We start from the raw sequence: 22,509 nt of genomic DNA, 5'->3' as shown, positions 1-22,509 counted from the left end.
TAAAAAGTCAATTAAGGTAATTGGGCTGGGCTGCTGTAGAAGCAGGAGCTGTGGGAAACAGAGAATAGCTGCAGACAGTATCATCTTGCAGAAAACCCAGACTTCTGAAGTCTGCCTCTCCCATGAGTTCTGTTTTGTGGCAAATCAGAGTAGATGGGGCAATTATGACAGCTGTGCTTTAGACTGGTTTAAGAGGTTGTACTTCCCTGAGTGCTTTTGGAGCACAAGGCCAGTGGCAGGCAGATTCCTGACAGCACAGCTTGGCTAAATCCACCAAAACAAGCAACCAATCAGCCTTCTGGAAGAACTTGTTGGGTGATTTTTGCTATGTGTTTGTTTCCAACGACAAGTTTCTGAGGAAAACAGTAGCATTTTAAAACCTGCATGTACAGCCAAGAAAGCTTGTGGACTTTTCCCTCCTCTCCAGCAAATACTTTGCTGCTTCTTTTACAATGCCATTTCTATTGACGTAAAGTGAAGATAAGAAATGTTTGCCCGCGCTGCCTTGCTCAGTTTTCCGTGTGTGGCTTCTGGCTGATTTGCCATGTGTCTCTGCTGAGGTCTCAAACCATTTCTGGCTGAAAGCATCCAGGTTCTTGTTTGGCTTATCATGCCGACACAGCTGGCAACCTATTAATCTCCTGTTCCTGATGCCTTCAGTGGGAAAGCTCTGGTGCTTTTTAGTGGTGTGTATTTACAGCTAACAAGGCTGGTGCTCAAAAAAAACCCATCCTCCCCTGAACTACTGAAGCTGGGAGAGGTTCAGCGTTTTGGTCCTTCTTGGTCTGACACTCTCTTGTCAAAGATAGGGAGATCCATAATGCAGGTGGAGAAGCAGGTTTGAAGCCAAGATCACGTTATCTACCAGTAATGCTTTGCCCTCATTCACATCTTTAGTCTGAGGACTTCAAGACATCTAAAAAGTACCTTCTGAAACACGGATAAACTGAGGCTCAGTTTTCACTCAGTAGAAGTTTCCCTGTTGAGCTATGTTTTTATGCACACAAATTCTGCCTGCTCCCTCCTCAACTAAGAGAGGACCCTAGTCTGTCAAGGTTATTGAGCAAAAAGTAGCCTTTGGAATCTCATTCTGCTCAGAAAACTGTTTTGAACTAGGCTCATGAAACCACTGTTCTGTGATAGTAAAGCAGTCTGGAAGGGTTTGCCTTTTAGAGCCATGCTGGTGGTACTATTCTGGCCACTCTTTCATTCAAACTCCAGCTCAAATGGACTACTAGAATGGCAATTGCCTGAGCCCAGCCTTGTATGCCAGTGAAGGACTTCCAGGCAGAGAGGAAATGCTTGAAAGGGAAAAAACCCTTTAGATTGTGGCTGGCTTCAATGTCTGATTTATGTAGACCTATTATGGCTGAGAAGAGTTGTCCTGAAAACCTGGGAATTAAAGATTTTCATCCTGTCTCTGAAAAGAGAAACACAATGCCTGCATAACTGCTTTCCAGTATCCCAAACCTGCTCAGAGTTCTCTACCAAAGCAGATTTCTGGTGAGGTCAAGCACGGTGTGCTGAGAAGTGCCTGCTCCTCCCCATCTGTGGCTGCCAGCACCAGGGAGGTGGGATGGACTCAGCACTGAGCTGACTCAGCTAAGCTGGGGATCAAAGAGATACCTGGGAACCTCAACATACATCCACCTGAGCCAGGATGGTGCTGATTTGGATGGCAGTTTTCTCTGCACTAAGTGAATCATGTTCTTTGGTTTCCTGCCTTTGTGTTACCAAGCCATGGCTTTCCCCCTCTGTTAAGCTGCCCTGGAGCCAGCTGTGGATGCTTTTCTGAGATGTCTGCCCTCAAAGTCGGGCAGTTATCACGTAAGAACAGCCTGCTCACTTTCAGTAAAACTGACACTTGCGCTGGCACGTTCCAAGTCTTTTAATCCCCAGCAAGGAGATCCTAGCAACTGCTTTCGGAAAAGATTCTTTAAATGTAGAAAGGGAAAAGGCCTTTCAGCAGTGGCCATGGGATTCTTTCAAGTTTGATACCAAGAGGAAGTGACTCGCTCCAAAAGAGATAACATTAGGACCAATTGTTGTTTTCCAGAATTTAAGTGTAACCAGCTAAAAATGCATGGGATAAACTGTCCACAAAGGCAGATCAGCACAGAACTATTGGCTGGGCCAAGTTTCACTGGGGAGGATGGGTGCAGAAGCAAGCATGGGAGCATCGCTGCAGAGCAGACAGGTCTCTCTGTTCCTCTCACCTCCCAGCACTATTGACAAAACTGAAGTCTCACATTAGGAAGCTGATGTCACCCTTGCCGTGAAACTTGGGCTCATGCAAAGATGTGTATAGCACAGTTTGTGGTGCCTCTGGGGACATCCCACAGTGATGGGGACATGGTGGATTTCTCCAGGGAGTACTGATATACTGGGTTCTGCCCAAACACCTGCCGCTCTCTCTGCAGTCTTGAGAGATCAGATCCCTTACACCTGTCATGCGATAGGGGAGGATATTTTGGGGATGAAACCAGGTCTGGCAGGCTACTCTGGAGCTTGACTCCCCTCTGAAGCAGTCCTGAGTCCTGAAACTCTGGCAAGGTGAGGAGTTCAGGTATAGCATGCTGGTGGGGTGCACAGAGCAGAGTGATGAATTTTGGTGCACGTGGATTGCTGGTGTTCATCCCCATTCAAAGAGATTCTGGGTGTTTAACCAGTGTGAAAAACAAAACAGATGCCTCTCATAACCCTGAAAATAAAACTGGTAAAGGTATTTTAGCTTGTCAAAAAAAAAATGTCTGCTGTACAGAAAATACTTATGAAATACAGTCAAGCTCAGAAATACAGATTATATCACTGAAGATTGGGGTAGGAGTGTACATGGGAGATGGTGAACTGCGGTCTAGGCTTGGACATGAAGGCCATGGACACCTGCCTGTGGGATCACATGAAGATGCCCATAAATGCAGGTCACCCCAGCTCCAGCATGGAGTAAAGAGGGTGTTCACATGAGGGACGAGAGCAGGGCTGGAGCAGGAACCAGCAGAGGCAGCCAGCAGGGTTTCTTCCCAGGAGTGCTACAACTGTCAGGAGAGCTGTGGCAGGAAAATTACTCACTAGTCTACTTTAACAGAGAGGGAGATGCATAGCAGAAATGAAAGTTTTTCCCAGCTGCTGGAAAGAGCCCCTAGAGAACAGGAGAGTGGCAGCCTAGGATTTTGACAGCTGTTTTGGGAGTCCACGGGGGGAACTGGTGGAGTTATGGCAATTAAGAAAAACTAGTAAGGGTATTCACACATGGGCTGATAGGCAGTCTGGCAAAGAGCACCTGTGCTGCAGATACCATGCCTGGTTTGAGTGCTAGCTGCTCTGCTCCGGCTACTCAGTGACGTGTGTGCAAACCAAGTTGTCATTTCTCTTCTCAGCTCTCTTCTCTGTCACTCCCTGGTCTCACCATTGTGCAGCACATTGTACAAGCATGTATTCTGCTCCCTCAGTTTGGTCCTTGGATTTCCTCCCTCTCTCCAGATTGTAAATGGGGGCTCCTATGGCAGAAATAGCATGACAGGTTATAAATCCCAGTGAACAGAAAGGCAATAAAATGCAATACACCACAGGGCAAGGGCAGTTCCTTCATTCAGATGTTTCGCAAAACTGGTATCTCTTTATTTTTCCGATCAAGACATTTATCTGCCACCACCTGGATCTTACCCAGTGCGTCTCCAGCAGTGCCCAGGCAACCTGCTAGGGCAAATGCTTGGTCCCTGCTCGAAGCTAGCAGGGAGAGCTCTGGAAAAAACTCCCACCTCTTGTGCACTCAGAGGGGTGTGGAGCAGCCCTAGGGCAGCGAGGGGCTTACACAACAAGCTGGCAAATTGGTGACTGTCACACAGAATCAGGACATGCAGGGCTTTTCAGCATCTGTGACGCCAGATCAGCTGAAAAGGATTTTGAAAGTGAGATAAAGGGCTCACCTCCCACCGTAGTTCCCCTGCAGAGGCTCTGCAGATAGGAGTTTAGAGTTAATTTGTTTACTGAATTAACTAGGAATTTGGGAGGCTTGAAGCAATTGTGCTTTGTTTTGGTTTTGTGGGGGTTTTCTCATGTTTATCTCATCAATTGGTTTTCCCTGCGAGTTTTTTCCTCTTCTCAATCAGAACTTAGCTGGCAGAGTGGTGAGAGTTTATTGTGTTAATAATGCATGCCACTTACTAATCCCTTTCCCCAGGTAGTGAAAACTTCTCTGAAACTGATACTTTGAGCATGAAAAGTTATTTTAAAAAGCCCTGGCAAATATGTAATTTTCTAAATCTACAAATCAAATATGTAGTAAAAGTAGTAATATCTTGTACTTCTCTAGCCCTTTTCCCTCATAAGTCTCAAAGAACAGTCTCAAAGACCCTTCTCTAGAATCAGAGCAGTCCTTTATATAAATTGCCTTTTCTTTCCCACGTGGTTGTCCTTTCTCTGCTCGCTCTCTTCCTCCCTTTGCTTCCCCTTTCTTTCTCACCACCTCACCTGCCACTGACTCACTCAGCCAAGTCACCAGGATTCTGCTCTTTGGAAAATGAAGGGGTGCATCACAGATGTTTTTTTTCCAGACCTTGGGGTTGCTTTTCTCAACAAAGAACAGTATCTTGTTGACAGCTGTGCAGAGCAAGCCATACCCTTCCCTAGAACAAGCAGCAGCGCATCACGTCATGCTCAGAGCGTTCTGCCTCACTCCCTCGCCTCTCTCCGTGTCAGGCTTTTCAAGTTTCTGCAAGAAAAGAAAAAAAGAAAGCTTTCATTCTACAAGGTTAGTATCCAGCTCATAGTTTTTATATCACAGGGAAAATGATAAGCCCGGGTAAAACAATGACCTACTTAACATCTTGATAAAATAATTTCCTCTCTCTGTCATTTTTCTTGAAGAATAATATTTGAATAACACGAACATGTAGGATAGAGGAAGAGCGTTTCTGCGACCTGGCTGATAATGTGTCAAATTCAGCCCTGAGACAGACAACAGACACCCTGTTGACCTATGTGGAGTTAAGCCTGTTTATCCCCCAGCTTAGAGCTCTGAAAACAATTGAGTTTAAACCTGTAAGATGTGTGCATGTGATAGGGTTGAGGCCAAAAGCTCAGAAACAGGGGCTATCTGTTACAGCATCCCTCCATCAATGTACCCTCAGCCCACCACCACCATGGCTGCCTGGGAGCTGCTCTGACTTGCTGCTGTGGTGCAAATGGGCCCCTCCTTTGGAAAACAACTGGTTAGCTCATCCTCTTACACAAAAGGCTATTGTATTGGGAGGGTACATTACAGTATAGGGCAACCATGCCGCTCCGAAGCCACTCACACCCCCCCTCCCCAAGCACAGAAACAATGCAGACTGTTATAGCTAACTCGGTGGAGCCTACTTAGCTCAATGCATTGGCTGTATTTGTCAGCTGAAGGTGCTTAAAAATGTACATGTGGCATTTTTCACTTGCAGCATTGCACGAAGAGCTTTCTCGCACCATCTTTCGATGCCTTTCAAATGGATTGTCACCCAGTGCATATTGCCTGCCCTCTCATCTCCCACCTACAGGAGTTTTCCTTGTGGTCATGCATCTTATCTCTTAATGAGTTCTCATTGTGGCATCCATACAGGACATGAATTTGCCATTTGCCACTGCAGATAAGAGGTGACATGGCTTGTACATCCTTGTACCCTGAGTTGGGCTATATTCTGGCTTGGTGTCAGAGATCACAGTATATCTGCTCACCTTCTCTTTGCCAAAAATAGACAAAATGGACAACGCAGGCAAAAATTCATCTGCTGTCATGACTTCAGCATGCCAAGACACACTGGCCAAGATGGCCAAAGCCAACCAGTGTATGGTACTTGCTGTATTTAATGTCAATGTATTTACTCTGTGCTGACTTCCATCATCAAGTGCTATTCCACAGTATTAACAAGGTACATGATTTATGGGATGCTGCTGAGAGTAAAATGTAGTTAAAACATAATTATTGTACTCTTTTTCTTTCTTTCCTTCAGGAAATGTGGTATGAACTTAGTCTGGTCTATTGACTTTTCTCCAATTTCTTGTTCCCCGAGGTGGAAAGTTCCCTTGGATTTCTAGAGATGGAAAACTACCAACTGCTGGGCTGGGCAGGCAAAGGGTAACAAGCACCTTGGCATGGAGGTGGAGACTCTTCTTGACAGTTCTGCTCCTCAGGCACAATGGGCCTTTCTATCAATACTTGTGTGTGTGTGTGTGTGTGTGTGTGTGTGTGTGTGTGTGTGTGTGTGTGTGTGAGACAACTCCTGTGCTGCTCAGACCTGAAGAATACACTCTCAGAGGGAACTAGAGCCTTTAAAGCTGTACCTCTTCCCATTGTAGATGTCTTTCATTAGCAGTGCCCTCTCTTGTGCTGAGATGCACCAATACATACACTCAGAATAAAAATGCAGAATAAAAATGAGACTGTGGGTTGCAAATGTGGCTCTGTGCCCTGCACAGAGCAGTAGAGAAGAAATGCACCAGAAAGAACAGCATCCAGCCTCCATGCTCCATGCAGTTCTCCAGAAATGGCTGAAAACTCTGATCATTGTCTTGCGCAGATCCTGACTACCTTCTGAATTTCACTGAAAAGTGGTTTGTTTTCAGGTCTGAAGAAGGGACACAAGTCTGCGCAATTCATCCATTTCCCTTTTGTCTTCACTAAAGGAAAAGAAGGACCTATATCAATTTATGGTAGTGGAATTGGTACCTGATTGTGATCAGGGATGTGATTTGTCACCTGTATCACTCAAACTAAGCTATGCAGTTCACTGTTAAAACAGCACCACTGCACAAGGTGTTACCACACCACAGGTAGCTCTGACCTCCCTCACCATTACAGCAGAGCAGCCACAGAGAGTCTTCTCACACCTTTCAGTGGAACACCTGCTGGGCTGAAGGTGCCTAATACTGAACAAAATGCTGTAATTTTGCAGCCAGGTGGCTGTGGAGCACACTCACTGTAAGACTCTGCCATGGAGGGAGGAATCCCAAGAACAAGTGTGGCCAGAGGCTGCACTGGTGGTAACCTTTCAAACAGCTGCAGGTGCTTACAGAGTGAGCCTGCATCTACACAGATAATGTTTTCCCCTTTCCCAACAAGAATAAGCCATATTAGCATTATCCTGGGCACAACTGCATTCATGCCTTGGGGAGTCAGCTGCAGAAAGTATTGTTAAAACAGTTCAGCTTTACTAGGTAGGCAAGCTATAATTACACTAAATTAAAATAGAATGCTTTTGTTCTAACCTTGGCATCCCCACAAGGACTTGCACCAAAATAACGAAAGGTACATATTAAGCCATTTCTGTTCTTTTAGTACATGCCTGAACACCGGCAGGCTCCCACTCCAATTCTTCTACCTGTCACTTCTGGCAGAGCTCAGCTGTCTGGGTAATGTCCTCACAGGCTTCATCACAAAGGGATGAATGTATGAAAGCATCAAATGGGAAACACTTCTTGGTTGTAGCTGTGTGCCTTGTGATGTTTCTGGGGTTAATGTCGTAAGTGACAGTACCATCTTTGTTCATTTAGGGTAAGGTAATTCTGCAGGACTGGGGTGTCCCACTGGAGTGTCAATGGCATGAGGCTCACACTGAGCCCCTATGCTTCACAGCAGCTGTGCTCTGTCCCTGCCTGGTTGTGCTCCCTGCAGGGAGTGGGTGCTGCTGCCCTGGTGCAGGGCCCCAGGGAGAGGTTTCTTCCTCACCCCTTCAACTCCACAGACAGCGCATCCAACCTGGGGTCTTGCCAGCTGCTTTCAGCCAGGGAGGACCTTGGCTTTGGAATGCCCAAATTATCTAAGTGCACAAGTGCCACAACTCTACTGACACAGCAACATTTCCCATTGAAGAGGCCAGGGCACTTAGGAAAACAAGATCAGCTGTACAGTGCTTATTTCCATAAGACATGAGCCTTTGCAGGGCCTTTGGTGTTCAGACCACACAGCTCCAGGTTTTACAGCCAGCAGGAAGATGACACGGGTCTGACAGTTCCAGCTGCCCCAGTTAGGACGAGACAGACAGATGGGGCATGATAGGCAGACGTAGCCTCACATGGGTTTCCACTACAGAGAGGGGAAAAATAGGGAACTCCAGGACCTACTGGGAACTCAGATGCTGAAAATGGTAAACTGCAATCCTGACTGCCACAGACTTATTAGCACTGATTTTGGTAAGTTGCCTAAGACACCTGCAGTTGATGCCTGCCACCTGAGGCAACCCATTCTCCAGGTGGGACAGTTCGTGTCTGTACAGCACTGTCAAGGTCCCCAGAATCATAGAATCGATTGGGTTGGAAAAGACCTCTGAGATCATCAAGTCCCTCCCTTGGTTCAACTCCAGTGTGTTTATTAGATCATGGCACTCATAAGAAATGTGTTATCACATTTCCAGTTTAGGGCAGGGCCAAGCCATTCATCAGCCTTTCATTTTCAGTGTTTAGCCCCAAAACCTTCCACCGCCAACATATTTCAACGGTGCTAAGAATGAAGCACACCCTTTCCCACGGCACATGGCCCAGTTTATCAGTTCCCAAGCACGCGGGTAGGGAGCTCACTGAGCACCCACGGTTTCCACGGCAAACACCTGCCGCAGCTTCAGGCTTTCCTGCTCTGAGAAGCGCGATCCGCCCCCCCCCGACTCTGGCGTCGGACCCGCCCCGGGGCCTTCGAGCCCGCACAGCGCCTCGAGCGGGTCGGACCGGCCCGGCCGCTCCGCCGGGCAGGGGAGGGCACGGGCCGCCCAACCAGCCAATGGCGCTGTGCGGGGGGGCGAGCGGGCCAATGAGAGGCGCGGCCGCGCGGGTGCGCCCCGCCCCTTCTGTCCGCGCGCGCGGCCGTCGGGGTGCGGGGCGCCGCCTGGCGGCCGTGCGGGGCGTGCGGGGCCGGGCCGGGCCGGGCCGGGCCGGGTGGCGCCGGCCCCTCCCCGCAGCGCCGCTCTATGTCACGCGGCGGCGCGGGGCCGGCCGCCGGGAGTCGGGAGCGCGGGGCGAGGCGGCGGCAGCAGCAGTAGTAGTAGTAGGAGCAGCAGCAGCAGCAGCAGCAGCAGCGCCGCCGCCGCCGGGATCCTCCGCCTGCTCCGGGAGCCGCCTCTACCGCCCGTACCCGGGAAGAGCCAGCCGGCGCCGGGGCTGGCTTCGCGGCGGTCGCGTCGCTCCAGCCGGCCCGCCGGGGCCCCGCATCGCCCGCCCGCCGCCGCTGCGCCCCGCCGCCCCCCGGCCGGCGGCCCCGGGCAGCGCGCCGCGCCCCGGTCCGCGGGGCTCTGCGTGGCCGCGCGGATGCCGCCGCAGCAGGAGGGCGAGGCGGGCTACATCAGCAAGCCGGTGCCGCCGGGCGGCTGCGAGGTGCCGCCGGTGCCCCCGCGCAGGGTGCGCAGCGGGCGGGCGGCGGCGGCGCTCGGAGCGGCGCTGGGCGGCCGGTGCCGGGCGGCGGGGGCTGGGACTGCGGCCGGGGCTGGAGCCGGGGCCGGAGTGGGGTCGGAGCCTCGGCGCAGCATCAAGTGCGTTCTAGTGGGGGACGGCGCGGTGGGGAAGACCAGCCTGGTGGTGAGCTACACCACCAACGGGTACCCCACCGAGTACATCCCCACCGCCTTCGACAACTTCTCCGGTAAGTGGCCGCGGGGACCGAGACGCGGGAGGGGCGGGGGGCAGCGACGCGTCCCGCGCGGGGCTCGCCCGGAGCCGGGGCTGGGCTGCTCGGTGTGGGCGATGCCCAACCTCGGTGATTTCTTTATTGATCTCTGGGGAGCAGGACCCTGCCCGAGCAGGAGCGGGGCTTGTCAGGCTGCCATCGTAGCCAGCAGCGCCGTCCGGTCGCCGGTGTCACGGGGCTGGCAGCGGGTGTCGTGCCTGGCGGGGCGGCCAGAACCGGGCTTTAATTGGAAACTCTGCGGTGTAAAGCTTAGCGCTGTCGGGCACCTCGGAAGCGCTTAAAGGGCAGGTTAAATACCTTCTCTAGCCCGAGGAAAGGGGGAGGTTCTGGCGTTTCTCTGGTTGAGCGTGGGCTGTTTGTGTCCTGGGCGTGCTGAAAGTGTACGGGCGAGAATAAACCTAAATAGGTTTAGAAATAAACTAAACCTTTGTAGCAGAAATTCCCGGGCTGCCGGGCTCGCTCTTGGCGCTGCCGGCCGATGGCTTGTGCCGTCACTTCGTACTTCAGCTGTTGTAGTGAAATGAATCGGAAAGCCCTGAAGGGCTTCTGTGTGCCCATGCGTTAGCGACACTCTTCCAGATCTGTTAAGCTGTTGAATCTAAACTAATTGAAGAAAGGGCTATAAGAACTAAGGGATGGTAAATAATCTCTTTTTTCAATATTTTTCTTTAATGGAAAACGTGTAAACTTGGACTCATCACAGTTTTCCCCTCCCTCCATTTTCTTTCCAAAGCTGTTGTGTCTGTCGATGGCAAGCCGGTGAGACTTCAGCTCTGTGACACAGCTGGTCAGGTTAGTGGAACCGCTTACTTGATTTAAGTGACAGTGGGAGGGGAGAATTTGTTGCGCAAAGTAGTTCTACAAATGACTTCATGGATTTGAAAGTATTCCCGGTGTTTGATCATCTTATTATCTGCTATCATTTTCGCTGCTGCTTAACCTGCTGCTTTGCCCGGTGTCTGTTGAAGGGTGAGGGACATACTGTGCCTCTGTATAGGGGCTGGGTACAGGCTGCTGCTCTGCTGGCTCAGACTGCTGCTGTGTTTAACATGACTAGAAAGGCTGAACATATTGAGGATTCTGTGGTCACCTGGTTTTCTCTTTGAGCGTTGTCACTGCCTTTATTTTTGCTAAATAACTACGTGTTTAAGAATTAGAGTGTTTGGAATGTATGCATGCAATGCATCCACAGCTTTAGGTGTCCAGAGAGAGATGGTGTTTTTGAAGGGGCAGAGGCTGAATGGAGAAGAAAGTGCTATTGGGTGTTGTCCGTGGAGTCTTCATATTTGCCATTCCCACTCCCTTAAAAAGTGATGCTGCCACGAAGCTGAGGTTTGCTGTAATGTAAGACCTGAAGAGATAATAGTAACTGATGTGCCTCTCATCTCCTAGTTTGCCTGACACATGAAAAAGCCTATTTCTTACTGCCTTATATTTTCTGCAAGTCCCAGGCTTGTACCACCCTGAGCAGTGTCCAACATTTCTTGCCAGGGGTTGAGGCTGGATAACCAAAACTAGGCCAAAGTGTTGTGCTACCTTGCTGCCATTTGAAGGTAGTGGGAGTTAGGATCCTGCGCAGCTTTGTGGATCTGGGTCTATGCCTTTACCAAAACCACACTGAAAAATCTCAGTGGCATTAACATACAAACCTATTTAGATGAGTAGTAACTGGATGCCCTACTTACGAAAGGGGTTTGAAGGGCTGTGCAGTCCTAGACAGCAGTGTAGGACTCCCATGTGCCCTACAAACCAAAGCTAAAATCCTACGAAGGGCATTCTGCAAGTACCAATATGAAGTCAAACAGCAAAACTGTCCCATAATTTCATGTCCTACTGAAGAGACAGGGTGGTAATGCAACAGCTTTGTCTCTGCATGTTCGTATGCAGAGTGTGACAGGTGAAATTGCCATCGGGTGACAGCCTGCAGACATGCAGTGCCTGTGGAAATGCAGCTGCAAGCTGCAGGAGGGATGGGCAGGCCCCATCACCTCTTGCCTTCATTAAGGAAAGACCAGCTTCTTGCGATTAATGGTTGTTTCCTATGGCTGCCGAAATGCAGCTGGAATGCGTAGAGTCACTGCCTTTGAAACTGACAGAAGTTGTCCTGAGTAAAAGATTCCTAGCTGGATACTTTGGTAAAACTACTTCTGGGAGATGGCTGCTGAAATCTGCTGCTAAAAAAAGGATTCCACACAGCAGGAAATTCTATTTCAGCATCACTAGCCCAAAGAGATAGAGTCCCTGCAGGCCATTTACCTACCACTGAAACAGGAGTGTACTTGGGATATGAGGGGCACTATTTCATCTTGGTAGAAACCCTTAAGATCTGGGTTTGGCTTCCAAGACCCATTGAATTGAGCCCTTTCAAGCCTTCTCACATAGCAAGAAGAGGCAATTACATGGCAAGATGCCTTTTGCAAACAGCCCTGTTGTTCAGCGCAGCATCTCTCAGCAAATGTGGGGTTTTTCTTGAGCCAAGCAGTGAGAGTCTCGTTTCCTCTGAGGCTTAATCTGACAATCAAGAGAGCTAATGAAGCTTACTTTCTTGACTCATGTTTTATAAATCGCTGTCTCTCTTAGGGATACTGCTGAAAGAAATTCATTTGAGTGCACCAGGACTTCTGAGGCTTCCAGGGGTCTTTAAACTGCATATCCTGGGCCTCCAGAGGCTTTAAAGCAAAATTTCACCTCTCAAAAATTAACACAGAACTTTCAATTCAGAAGTAAGCTGCTGGTATCAGAGGGATGTTTTCAGTTGTGTTTCTATGCACTTTCAGTTCCAAGCTTTTGAGAACATGGTCCATTTTAATTAAAATATCACTGCTGCTGAGGCAAATCCTACCTGTTCAGGCTGCTAGTGTTACCCTGCTTTTATCCTGCTGTCAGCAGAAAAGCAGCCTGCTTGGACTTAACCCTTGCTTCTAACTGCATTCTTCCCACTGAATGAGCCTGCCTCTGTTACCGTGAGGTGTTTGGCTTTCTTGTGGCTAGCTCCTGAAGCTGAAAAAGGGCCTTGCTTTGATGGAGTTTGCACTAAAGGGAAAAAAATAACCAAACCAGAAAGGTAGTGCTGGGAGGCTGGATTGCAGTTTGTTTGATGTGGCATAGGTGGGAGGGAAAGGTAAAGCTCTTACTCTATGCCACTGGCATGTTAAGCCTGCACATTGTAAGTCATTATTGCTCCCATCAGATTTAAATCCCTGGGCACAATGACAGGGAAATTATTCCCATATCCTGTAGGATGTTGTTAAGTAGTTACCAGTTTAAAAGCCAACTCCAGGAAAGGTACCCAGAAAGGTACTCCTGCTGCCTCATGCCTGCTTCGCCCTTGCCTCTGGCTGTTGGTAGAGCTACTTTGAGGTACGAATGGCTCCTCATCAGAGCTGCTCACTGACTCACTCCTGTAAGAGGCGGGTCTGTAGAAAGTACTCTCTCCCTCTTCAATTTTTGGTTTGGTGAGCTGTAACCTGCTTCCTGCAACCTTGTGTCTTTGCTGAAGTAGGGCAGAGGGCCTCTGTACAAAGAGCAAAGGAAATATTTAAGCACTTGAAATAACCTGTAGCATTAGTCAGAAAATCTCAGGTATATGGAGAAGCTAGCACCTTCATCCTGTGGTGGCAGGGTGCCTGCTGGCTGGCAGCCACAAGACCTCAGGCTGGGTCTGGGCGACTTCTGCTTGTAAAACACCTTGTTGGATGCTCTGGGTGCTCATTTTGAGGTGCTTTTCAAGATGGCAGTGGCAGGTGATCCTCAGCTTCCCCAGAGGTCAGTGGCAGGCTAGAGCTGCTCTTTCTGTGAGGTGTTAATGCGATTTCTTTCCATGCAGGATGAATTCGACAAGCTCAGGCCTCTGTGCTACACCAACACAGACATCTTCTTGCTGTGCTTCAGTGTGGTGAGCCCTTCATCCTTCCAGAACGTGAGTGAGAAGTGGGTTCCTGAAATTCGATGCCACTGCCCCAAGGCGCCCATTATCCTGGTTGGGACACAGTCGGACCTCCGGGAGGATGTCAAAGTCCTCATTGAGCTGGACAAGTGCAAAGAAAAGCCTGTGTCAGAGGAGGGTGCGAAACTCTGTGCCGAGGAAATAAAAGCCACGTCCTACATCGAGTGCTCTGCTTTGACTCAGAAAAACCTCAAGGAGGTCTTTGATGCAGCCATCGTGGCTGGTATTCAGTACTCGGATACCCAGCAGCAACCAAAGAAATCCAAGTGTAGGACTCCAGACAAGATGAAAAACCTCTCCAAATCCTGGTGGAAAAAATACTGCTGTTTTGTATAGGGGTTGCAAGGACTTGAGTGCTGCTCTGAGGAAATCAAATGGAGGCTATATTAGCTGAAATCTCAATTTGTGTTGTCCCGAGTATATAGTGTAGATCTGTATGTATGTGTATATGTTGCTACTGGATATCTCAGTTGCCCTTTTGAGGGTTGCAGAAGGATTCCTAGTTAAATAATTGCTATAAATCAGGTCTGACATCCAGTTTCGTGACTAAAACTTCTCATTAAGGAAAAAAAGCACCATGTGTCTGTGAGCGTAGAAGGATTTGTCCAAAGGATTCAACTTCTTGTGTTGTAAAGTGTATGTGATTGGGAGGAGCACACACCAGAAGCCTTCACTGCCAGGGCTTTGCAGGAGGAACGCACAAGCAACAGTGAAAGCGTAGAGCTTTGTCCATGGACGATCAAAGGGAAAAATAACACTGTGCCTCCTAACTGACATTTGTAGCTTTAAAACCCCATTCCTGCTCTCTTCTCTGTGTCTTCCCAAGCCAGCACTCTTAGGGATCACTTAAAAAAGGGTATGCAAGAGGTGTAATCTATACGCAAATGCCATGGTTAAAAAGGTCATGAGTATACCTTCAGCTTGTGGTGAGGGAACCTAATCCCTTATGGAGCTGACATCTCATTTGTCACCTCCTGACTTTGTGAAAGTCCTTTCTGTCCTCCTTCCCCTGCCTTTCCCAGGAAGCTGAGTGGAAGCCCAAGAACATGACCGAGCTTTAACTCGCTACCTCGAGCAGTGGCGATTTCCTCTGTATTTTCACAGACGTGATGACAGTTCATCTATTTCAGTTGAAAGGAATGTAAATACTCTTGTGCTGGGGTTTTTTATTATTCTTTTTTTTTTAATGATGTAACAAATACCTGTGCAGCACCGTGTAAACTGCATCTGGTTTTAAGTCTACAGCCAGGAAATTCAGGATGCCCCTCCTTACCTCTTAAGGCTGCTAAATAAATAACAAATCAGTGAGGTTGAGATTTATAACAAACTGGACTCTAGAAATAGGCTGCTGCATCTTCTTCATGATGCTGTTTTCAACCAAGTTAATGTTTCCCTTCTAAAGGCAACAGTCACTTGTGGTTGAATCTTGTCCAAGCTCATAGTTGTGAAATTGGCTGAGGCCACCCTGGAAATATAACTGATAATTCTTTTTTTTCCAGATTAGTCCAATGGATTAACTGAAATGTGCCTAAAATGTAGCTGAGGGCTAAGTGTAGAGTTGAGTGTGACCTATTCTTTGACTGAAATCTGATTCCTACTGAACTAAGCCTAATTGCAGTTCTAGCGAATTTGAGAAACCTGAGTGATAACGTGACTCTGCAAGAATTTAAACTTATTCTGCAGAGGACGATTGGTTTGTGCTGTTTGTCTGCCTTTTATGGCCATGACTACTTTTTTTTTTCTTCTAGATATTTCAAGATCAGATTATATTTTTGTTTTCCCCTTTGGCCATAGCCTTGAAGTGACCTTTTCTTTATTCTTGAACTAAACTGCAGTGACAGAAGGCTGGAACCTTTTTTCATCAGAAATGAATCAATGCCTGATATAAAGAACTGTGGAGGCCATTTGTGTTGATAAAGCTGACCACAGTTTACCTTCTGGCCCATTAAGGAAAATGACACTATGTAAATGGATTCTGGGCTGAACTGACATAGTCTCCACAGGCAGTACTTTTTCCTTCTCTACAGCAGAATGAGTGCAGGGTGGGTAACATTCCATTGCTGAAAACTTCAAAATGGAATGGAAATCTTAACCTAGGGCCTAAGTCAATAAAAATATGTTGGCTTCTGCACGGGAAGAGCCTGGAAAATGTTTCCATAGCACAGGAGCTGGATGGATTCAACTTGGTTGCATCTGATTGGTAAGGGTTTAATGTTTTCTGGTCACGAAGTTAACATCTGAGCCTTTATATTCCTTACTCAAATGCTTTGACAGGATTTCAGATATGCAGTCATAGTGACAGCTTGGAGAAAAACAGCCAGATTTCTCTTGGGTGCTTTGCTTCTCTGTATAAAACAGTCTTGGTTGATCAAAAATGAGGTTTTGGGGAGGAGCCAGGCTTGAATCTGGGCAACTTCCATTTGCAAAAATAACAATTTCTTCTTCAAGATCATACTGCTTGGTATGATGCTGTACTGGAAGCAGTGGGTTATATTTTATAAGCAGCCTGTTTCCTAATCTGGAGTAGCATTACTTTTAAATGTAGCCAGCTGTGACTGTTTCTGAAAATGTGATTTATATACAACTTGTTATAGCCTTTTACTAGGTGTGTGTAAACTGAGGTCTAATAACTTTATGGATACTTCTCTACACGGGGCTACACAGGGTCTAGGTATTAGAAATATTACTTTTTAAATTACCAGTATTTTACAAGTGCAAATGAGGGGGAGATGTCTCTATGTAGTCTATAATCTGATGTGCCTTATAAAAACACTCTCTTCTGTTTTCAAAGTGTAGGCTATATTCCAAAAGAAATATTTCATGTGAGAAGGATATAAATAAGGTATTTGAAAATAAATTCTGACCTGTGTACGTGTCTGCTACCTGCTCAAGGAGGCTGGAGGGCAGTGCATGGCCATGCAGGGAGGACGCAGCTGCACTGCCAGTTTGGGACTGTGCTCAAAAAATGCAGCCTTTTCCCTGTGCTGCCCCATCACCAGGGTGCTTAGGTGGGGGACAAGGGTATGATAGCCCTCTGTCTCCCTGCCAACAAAACATCCTGCTGTAGCTCTGTAAGGCATGGGCAGGCTTATTATGTCTGGCCCTCGAAAGTGGGGTGAGCAGCAGGAGGAGCACAGCACAACTGGGGATAGCTGGGGGAACACCGAAACTGGTGATGTGCTCTTTCACCTGCTGCACATTGTGCCACACATTTCCTGGAGGAGCCAGAGGACATTTTTGGAAGAGTGGAGCCTGTTTTCTCTTGGCACCAAGGGTCTTGTCAAGCCTTCTGGGTCCTGTCCCTCATGGAAGGGCCAAGGTGTGTGAGATTTGATCCTGTTTATGGCCAGGGCCTGGGTGGCCACGGCAGAGAGGCCTTCTGCACTTGAGTGCCACTGTGTTAGCCAGTGGAGAGCAGCATCTCGACACCCAGGCATTCCTGCAGAGCCAGTGTCCTGCTCTGAAACTGCTCCAGAGAAGGAGTGTTGCTCTGGACCAAGGTTTGTAAACTATCCCTATTGTCTGGTTTTTTGGGAGCTGACAGGAGCAGACATACTGTCCAGGCTGGCATACCAGGTTGCCCTCCCATGCCACCTGTCTCTTGGGTTGTAAGGCCGATGCATTTTCAACCATCGGAATGCACAAAGCAGAGGAAGAAGATCAATGTGCTGTTCCTTTTTCCCCCGGTTTATTCCTCACTGAAACAAACCCTTGTCTTCTTTTCTGCTTTTTAACTGATGCTTGGGACTGCCAGGAGGCTGGTTCACCTGGCTGCCTGCAGCACAGTGACTGCCGGAGAGCACATCTTGCCAACAGGTTCCTTTCTGGTGAGTTACTGGTGTTGAATCACTGCTGCCATTACTGGTGCCTTCAAAGAATGACTTCCATGAGCTTTCTGTGCTGGACAACATGAAGTTGGGCTGTGCTGGCTGAAGAGCAAGTCTCCCCGCCTTTGCATTCTAACTTTGCAGGGAAGGGGGCTGCACTAGCTGAGAGACCAGAACCTGGCATTGCCAAGTCCTAGAACAAAAATCCCTCTGCTACGTGTGGGGCATTGCTTTTCTGCTGAGCTGGGCTGCACTCTTACATATCCTGGCATCTGGACAGGCCTAAGGCAGTTCAGGTCATCCTTTATGCCAGGATAACTTGGTGCATGTGGGTGTTGCTGTGATCAAAAGTCTCCCTCAGCTGCCCTGCATCAGATACTGGATGGGCCCACAGCTGAGGCTGGTAAAGATACACTGAAGTAAACCCACTGTACATCAGGTTTTCCAGGAATGCTGAAATTGCTGCCAGTTTGTGATGGATGGAAGTTCCCTAGAGTGAATTTTGTTTTCTTTTATACAAAATTAAAGTGCTCTAGGAAAAATTCAGTTTATTTTTTTAATTGAGAAAAAAAGTCAACTTTACCATTTCCCCCCCTGCATTTTGTGGATGGGACATTATTCTAGGGCATGATTGAAGGTTGACTAGAGCTGAGACATTGACAAATGTGACAATTTTGGGAGAGAATATCTGTAGGGAAATATTGCCACACTCTTACATTGCCTTTGATTTTCTTTCTAGACATCAGCTGCTGACCACAGAGAGGGAGAGACTGCTGCAGGAGGTGGTATTTATGACCACATACTGCTGATCTAGTGTTGCCATATGTATTATGCTTAAAACTGAACCTTGCTGAGCATGTGAGTGCCCTTACAATTGAGCAACCATTCTGAGATCTAGTAATTGATTTGCTCAGAGGTTTGTACATGAGACCTCTGTCAACTTCTGCCTTTAATGTTGCCCTGGCATATGCAACAAGGTGAGGAGAGGGGAAAAACAATGACTCAGGAAAGAGCTGAGACATTATAAATCTCGGTAGAAGGGGCAAAGAGATTCCCAGGCAATGGGGAGTGATAGACACTACTTTTACCGACTTTAGGCATAAGCAGATTAAAAGCCCAATTACAGTAATGCTTGAGGAAATGAACAGCCCCAAGGAGGGGGTTAGGTATAAAAATAGAGCATTTTCTTCAGGAAATCTCAAAGCTATGGATAGCTGGAAGCTGGAAGGAAATATCACTGTACACTATAGGGAAAAATCACTCTGCATATGCTTGGTTCTTGCATTCTCTCCCCAAGCATCTGTGCTCGCTAGGGACAGGATGTGGGATGAGGTGGACTTTTGGCATCAATCAGCCTGACTACCCCAGGGTACTTAATGTTTGTAAAAGAGCAGGATGGGTTTCAGGCCAATAGCAGGGCCCCAAGATCCAGTAGGACCTTCTGAAGCTTTAGCTTCCTGCATTGCTGCCAGGAGGAAGACGTAATAGATGAGGGTCATTCATTATCCATTTAGTGCAGCCCTCTTTGTATAACCTGGGGAACAAGCAGTTGTGTAATTCAATGAATTTTACCATCTGAGGCAGAGTATTCTTCAGGGGTGGATAAATCAGTGATGTGTATAAAAAAAGGCAAAACCCCCAGCTTGGAGCAGCTTTTTAAATGCAGTCCCAGGTTTTTTAGTTCAGCAAGGGAAATGTGTCTAGAGAGGGAAGCATGAGGAGCAGCCCTGCTGATCTGCAAGGGACTGCACCAATTTCCTAAGGAGATCCCCTGGCTCAAGACCTTCATCAGACACTGATTCAGATGCTAGAGCCAAGTTACAAGAGTGTCTCCAGGCATCTCTTGTTCCTTAGGTCTGTGCACTTAGCTCGGATCCTGGTCTTATTGTTTGGAGGCAAAAGAGGAATCGTCTCACCCAGGTCAACAGAGTTGTAGACCTGTAAAGCTTTATTTAGTCTGAAAAAGACTCAAGCAGGGATCTCTGCTGAGCTTCTGGCACTGCAGATATGCTTATAATGTCATTGCCCCTATATGGCACTTTCCCTCTAACTTCACTGGGAGGCATGAATATACATCCCCTACTGCTGCTCAGAGTTTTGCTGTTCTTTTTGGACCCCTGAGTCCATCCCACCTACTTCAAGTCCTGTGTAAATATAAGTGCCATTTCTGTGCATAAGCATTAATTATTCGAAGGAGTAATGTGTCTGCCTTGCATAGTCATGTAGTTCTTAGGTTATTGTTCTTCAGCAGACAGGCTTAATCACTTGGTTTATGCAGTCCAAATCCAAATCTCTTGCAAATTATTTTGCTTACCCTTTTTAAAAAGTATGTTGTCATCACCAATCTCCCATGTACCCTTCTGACTTCTGGTCCACAACCTACTCAGTTAATTCCAGACATCTTTCCAAAGTCTCTCTGTCTAGGAGAGTAATTTTAGCAGCAGTGGCCTTTTGGGGTTAATATGGATGGGATGGGATAAGTATGACATGGGATTAAGCACAGTTCTTGTTCAGACCGCTGTTACTTTTCTTATAATAGTGGAATGTCCCTGGCCCTGTGTGTGTCATGGGCCCTCCCTGGCCACCTTGCCTGTGACCCTGGTGATAGAATCACTTAGGTTGGAAAATACCTTTAAGATCATTGAGTCCAACCATTAACCCAGCGCTGCCAAGTCCACCATTAAACCATGTCCCTAAGTGCCACATCTACATGCCTTTTAAATACCTCCAGGGATGGTGACTCCTCCACTTCCCTGGTCAGCATGTTCCAATCTTGAGGTGCTGCAACTTAACAGTAGCAGAAAACAAGTTCCAGGCAAAAATGTGACTTCTATGTTTGGCATTTCCATTTTCAAGTTGTTAAAAGAGTGAGAACTGCATGCATGGTGTCCTGTCTTTTTTACTGGCAGGCATTTGGTCTTCCGTAGATCAGCAGGAATAACAACACCATAAAACAGCTGCACTGCTTTCCTCTGCCTCGCTGCACCTCATAGTCTTTGGATGGAGGAATGCTGAACAAAATTTATCTCAGAGCAGTGCTTGAGCAATAGGCCCCATTCTGTCACCCTCTCTTTCCACAGCCACCTTTCCTCTTTCTTCTCCTTTCTATAGGCAATTTTCTCATCTATTTTTAATTCAAAATGGTGTGTTGCTCAAAGCCTGATGCTCAGCATTTTTCTGCTGACTGTATCCCATTCTTCCATCTTTTGAGCTCTGTCGTGACCTTTCCACATTTTAATTACAAGCTCAACAGGCTTCAGGCTTTCCTGTTTCTCCTTTTTCTTTCCCCTCATTTTTGTAATCTTCCACAACACGCCGAGGTGAATCCGGGGAGACAAGGGCAGTGTATTGCAGAGTGAAGATTGGGTTGTGATAGCAAGGGGGTAAAGTCTCTGCTGCTGTTCCTTGTGGTGGTGGTGATAAGGCGGCTCCAAACGCCTGCCTGTGGGATGGCTGCTGACTTCTTGGGGTGAGGGTGCCTGTGTCTGCTGGGTACAGGCAGAGCCCTGGCCCTTTTCAAAGGGCTTTGAAGTACCCTCTGACAATCTCCTCTGGGAGATAAGAGATTGTAAGGAGAGGAAGGCGTTCCTGGAAACAGTTCCAGCAGCACGTATGTTTATCCAGGCTGGGTAACCCAGGAGGAGGCCAAAATCCGGGCTGCTGACACTGGAGAAGATACACAGGGATTTGAGCAGAAAATGCAAAGTAATGTGAAACCATGGGCTTTCAATCAGTTTTCTAGCATCTGACTGAAGCCTGCACTTGAATGAGGGCAGACATTTGTGGGTACATGCCTGCCTAGTCCTTTCAGTGTCTGCATGGATCCTACTCATGAATTTGCCTTCTCTCACACATGGCACCTGCCCATGCAGCTGCCCCGGAGAGCCAGCACCAGACATCCCACACCTCTGGCTTTGGGAGTAGAGAAGTATTATGTAAATAACTATTTGCCTTTCTTTGTTTTAAACTGAGCTCTCATTCATTCCATCACGTGCCCCTAGGTCCAGCATTGCAGGAAGTAGTGAAGAACAGTTTACAGGTAAATAGGTGCCCAGGTGACCAGATAAATGTCAGTGTGACTCCATCTACCACCTTCTCTGTTTTGTAATTGACCGTTGTGTTTGCTTTTTTCCACCTCAGCTGAAGAATCCCAGGTTTTATTAGTGTGTCCTCACAGAACAGTTGCCCCATCACCTAAATCATTTCATTTGCTGTCCCTCTGAGTCTCCCCTAACCCCACTGTCCCACTCCTGAGGCTCAGAGAGCAGAGATGCAGGTGAAGTCTATATTCCATGTTTTCATCTCCAGCACTCTTCCTGGTATTGCCCAACATTTTATTGGTGGTGTTTCAACATTCTTTAGTGTTGCAACTTGTCCAAAACTTTCTGGAAATCCAGCCATCCTGTCCCTGGGACCCCTTCTTTTCCCCAAGCATGCCTTTACCCCTTTCAACTGCAGCAGCATTCCAGAAAATTTCCCTTCAGAGAAGGCTGACACTTTCACAACAGATCTTATTGTCCATGTGGTCCATTATTTTACTCTTTATTGTAGAATCCACCCTCCATCTGAACATATGGAAATAATTTTTGTTGTGAGAGTGGTACTGGGAAGGAGAAACTGCCTGGGCATTCCTCTGATCCAACTTGTTCTTTGGATCTGTGATCTTAACAAGTATGAAAGTCAAGTGACGACTTTGTGCATGATCTCCTCCATCTGGAGGACACCAATAGTGAAAATTTCCTACTGCATCACAGTACTATAATGCTCCAAGTACCCTAGGCCAGGATTTTCAGATGTGACACAAGTCTTTGCGGCTTTGGAAGGGTAGCTCATCAGGGTTTGTTCAATAGTTTTGCTGATCACTCACCCCATGGAAATCAAGTCCCTTTATCATTGTTTCAAGTCTGATTGCATAAATCCCCGGTTGCCTTTTGCCTTAGGAGGCCACAGCTTCTTGTGGTGCCTGAGGTGGGAGCCAGAGTGGCAGCACAAAATAATGTTCTCCTGCCAAAGTGCTTTGAGAGAGAGGTCACCATGTCCTTCTTCAAAGTGTAACTTAAAACTGATTTTGACACATTGGATAAATATTTTGTGCA

At 47.5% G+C, this 22,509-nt stretch overlaps 1 protein-coding gene across 1 annotated transcript; it reads left to right on the top strand.

Annotated features, from left to right (window-relative positions):
- The first annotated feature begins 9,174 nt into the window (after positions 1-9,174).
- On the top strand, positions 9,175-16,559 carry RHOU (ras homolog family member U). Its single transcript, XM_071549542.1, has 3 exons — positions 9,175-9,595; positions 10,374-10,432; positions 13,467-16,559. Exons 1-3 carry the CDS (start codon positions 9,265-9,267, stop codon positions 13,920-13,922), a joined length of 846 nt encoding a protein of 281 aa, XP_071405643.1. The 5' UTR covers positions 9,175-9,264; the 3' UTR covers positions 13,923-16,559.
- Positions 16,560-22,509: the final 5,950 nt, after the last annotated feature.

The sequence above is a fragment of the Pithys albifrons genome, chromosome 2, assembly GCF_047495875.1.
Source record: "Pithys albifrons albifrons isolate INPA30051 chromosome 2, PitAlb_v1, whole genome shotgun sequence".
Lineage (NCBI taxonomy): Eukaryota > Metazoa > Chordata > Aves > Passeriformes > Thamnophilidae > Pithys > Pithys albifrons.
Note: the sequence above shows the minus strand (reverse complement) of the source record. Positions and strands in the feature narration are given on the sequence as shown.

What these genes read in the sequence shown, in the direction of transcription:
- RHOU (XM_071549542.1), top strand. Translation starts at nt 9,265, where the DNA reads ATGCCGCCGCAGCAGGAGGGCGAGGCGGGCTACATCAGCAAGCCGGTG. An exon ending in CGCCTTCGACAACTTCTCCG is followed by an intron (nt 9,596 to 10,373) that starts GTAAGTGGCCGC and finishes TTCTTTCCAAAG; the next exon opens with CTGTTGTGTCTGTCGATGGC. An exon ending in TCTGTGACACAGCTGGTCAG is followed by an intron (nt 10,433 to 13,466) that starts GTTAGTGGAACC and finishes CTTTCCATGCAG; the next exon opens with GATGAATTCGACAAGCTCAG.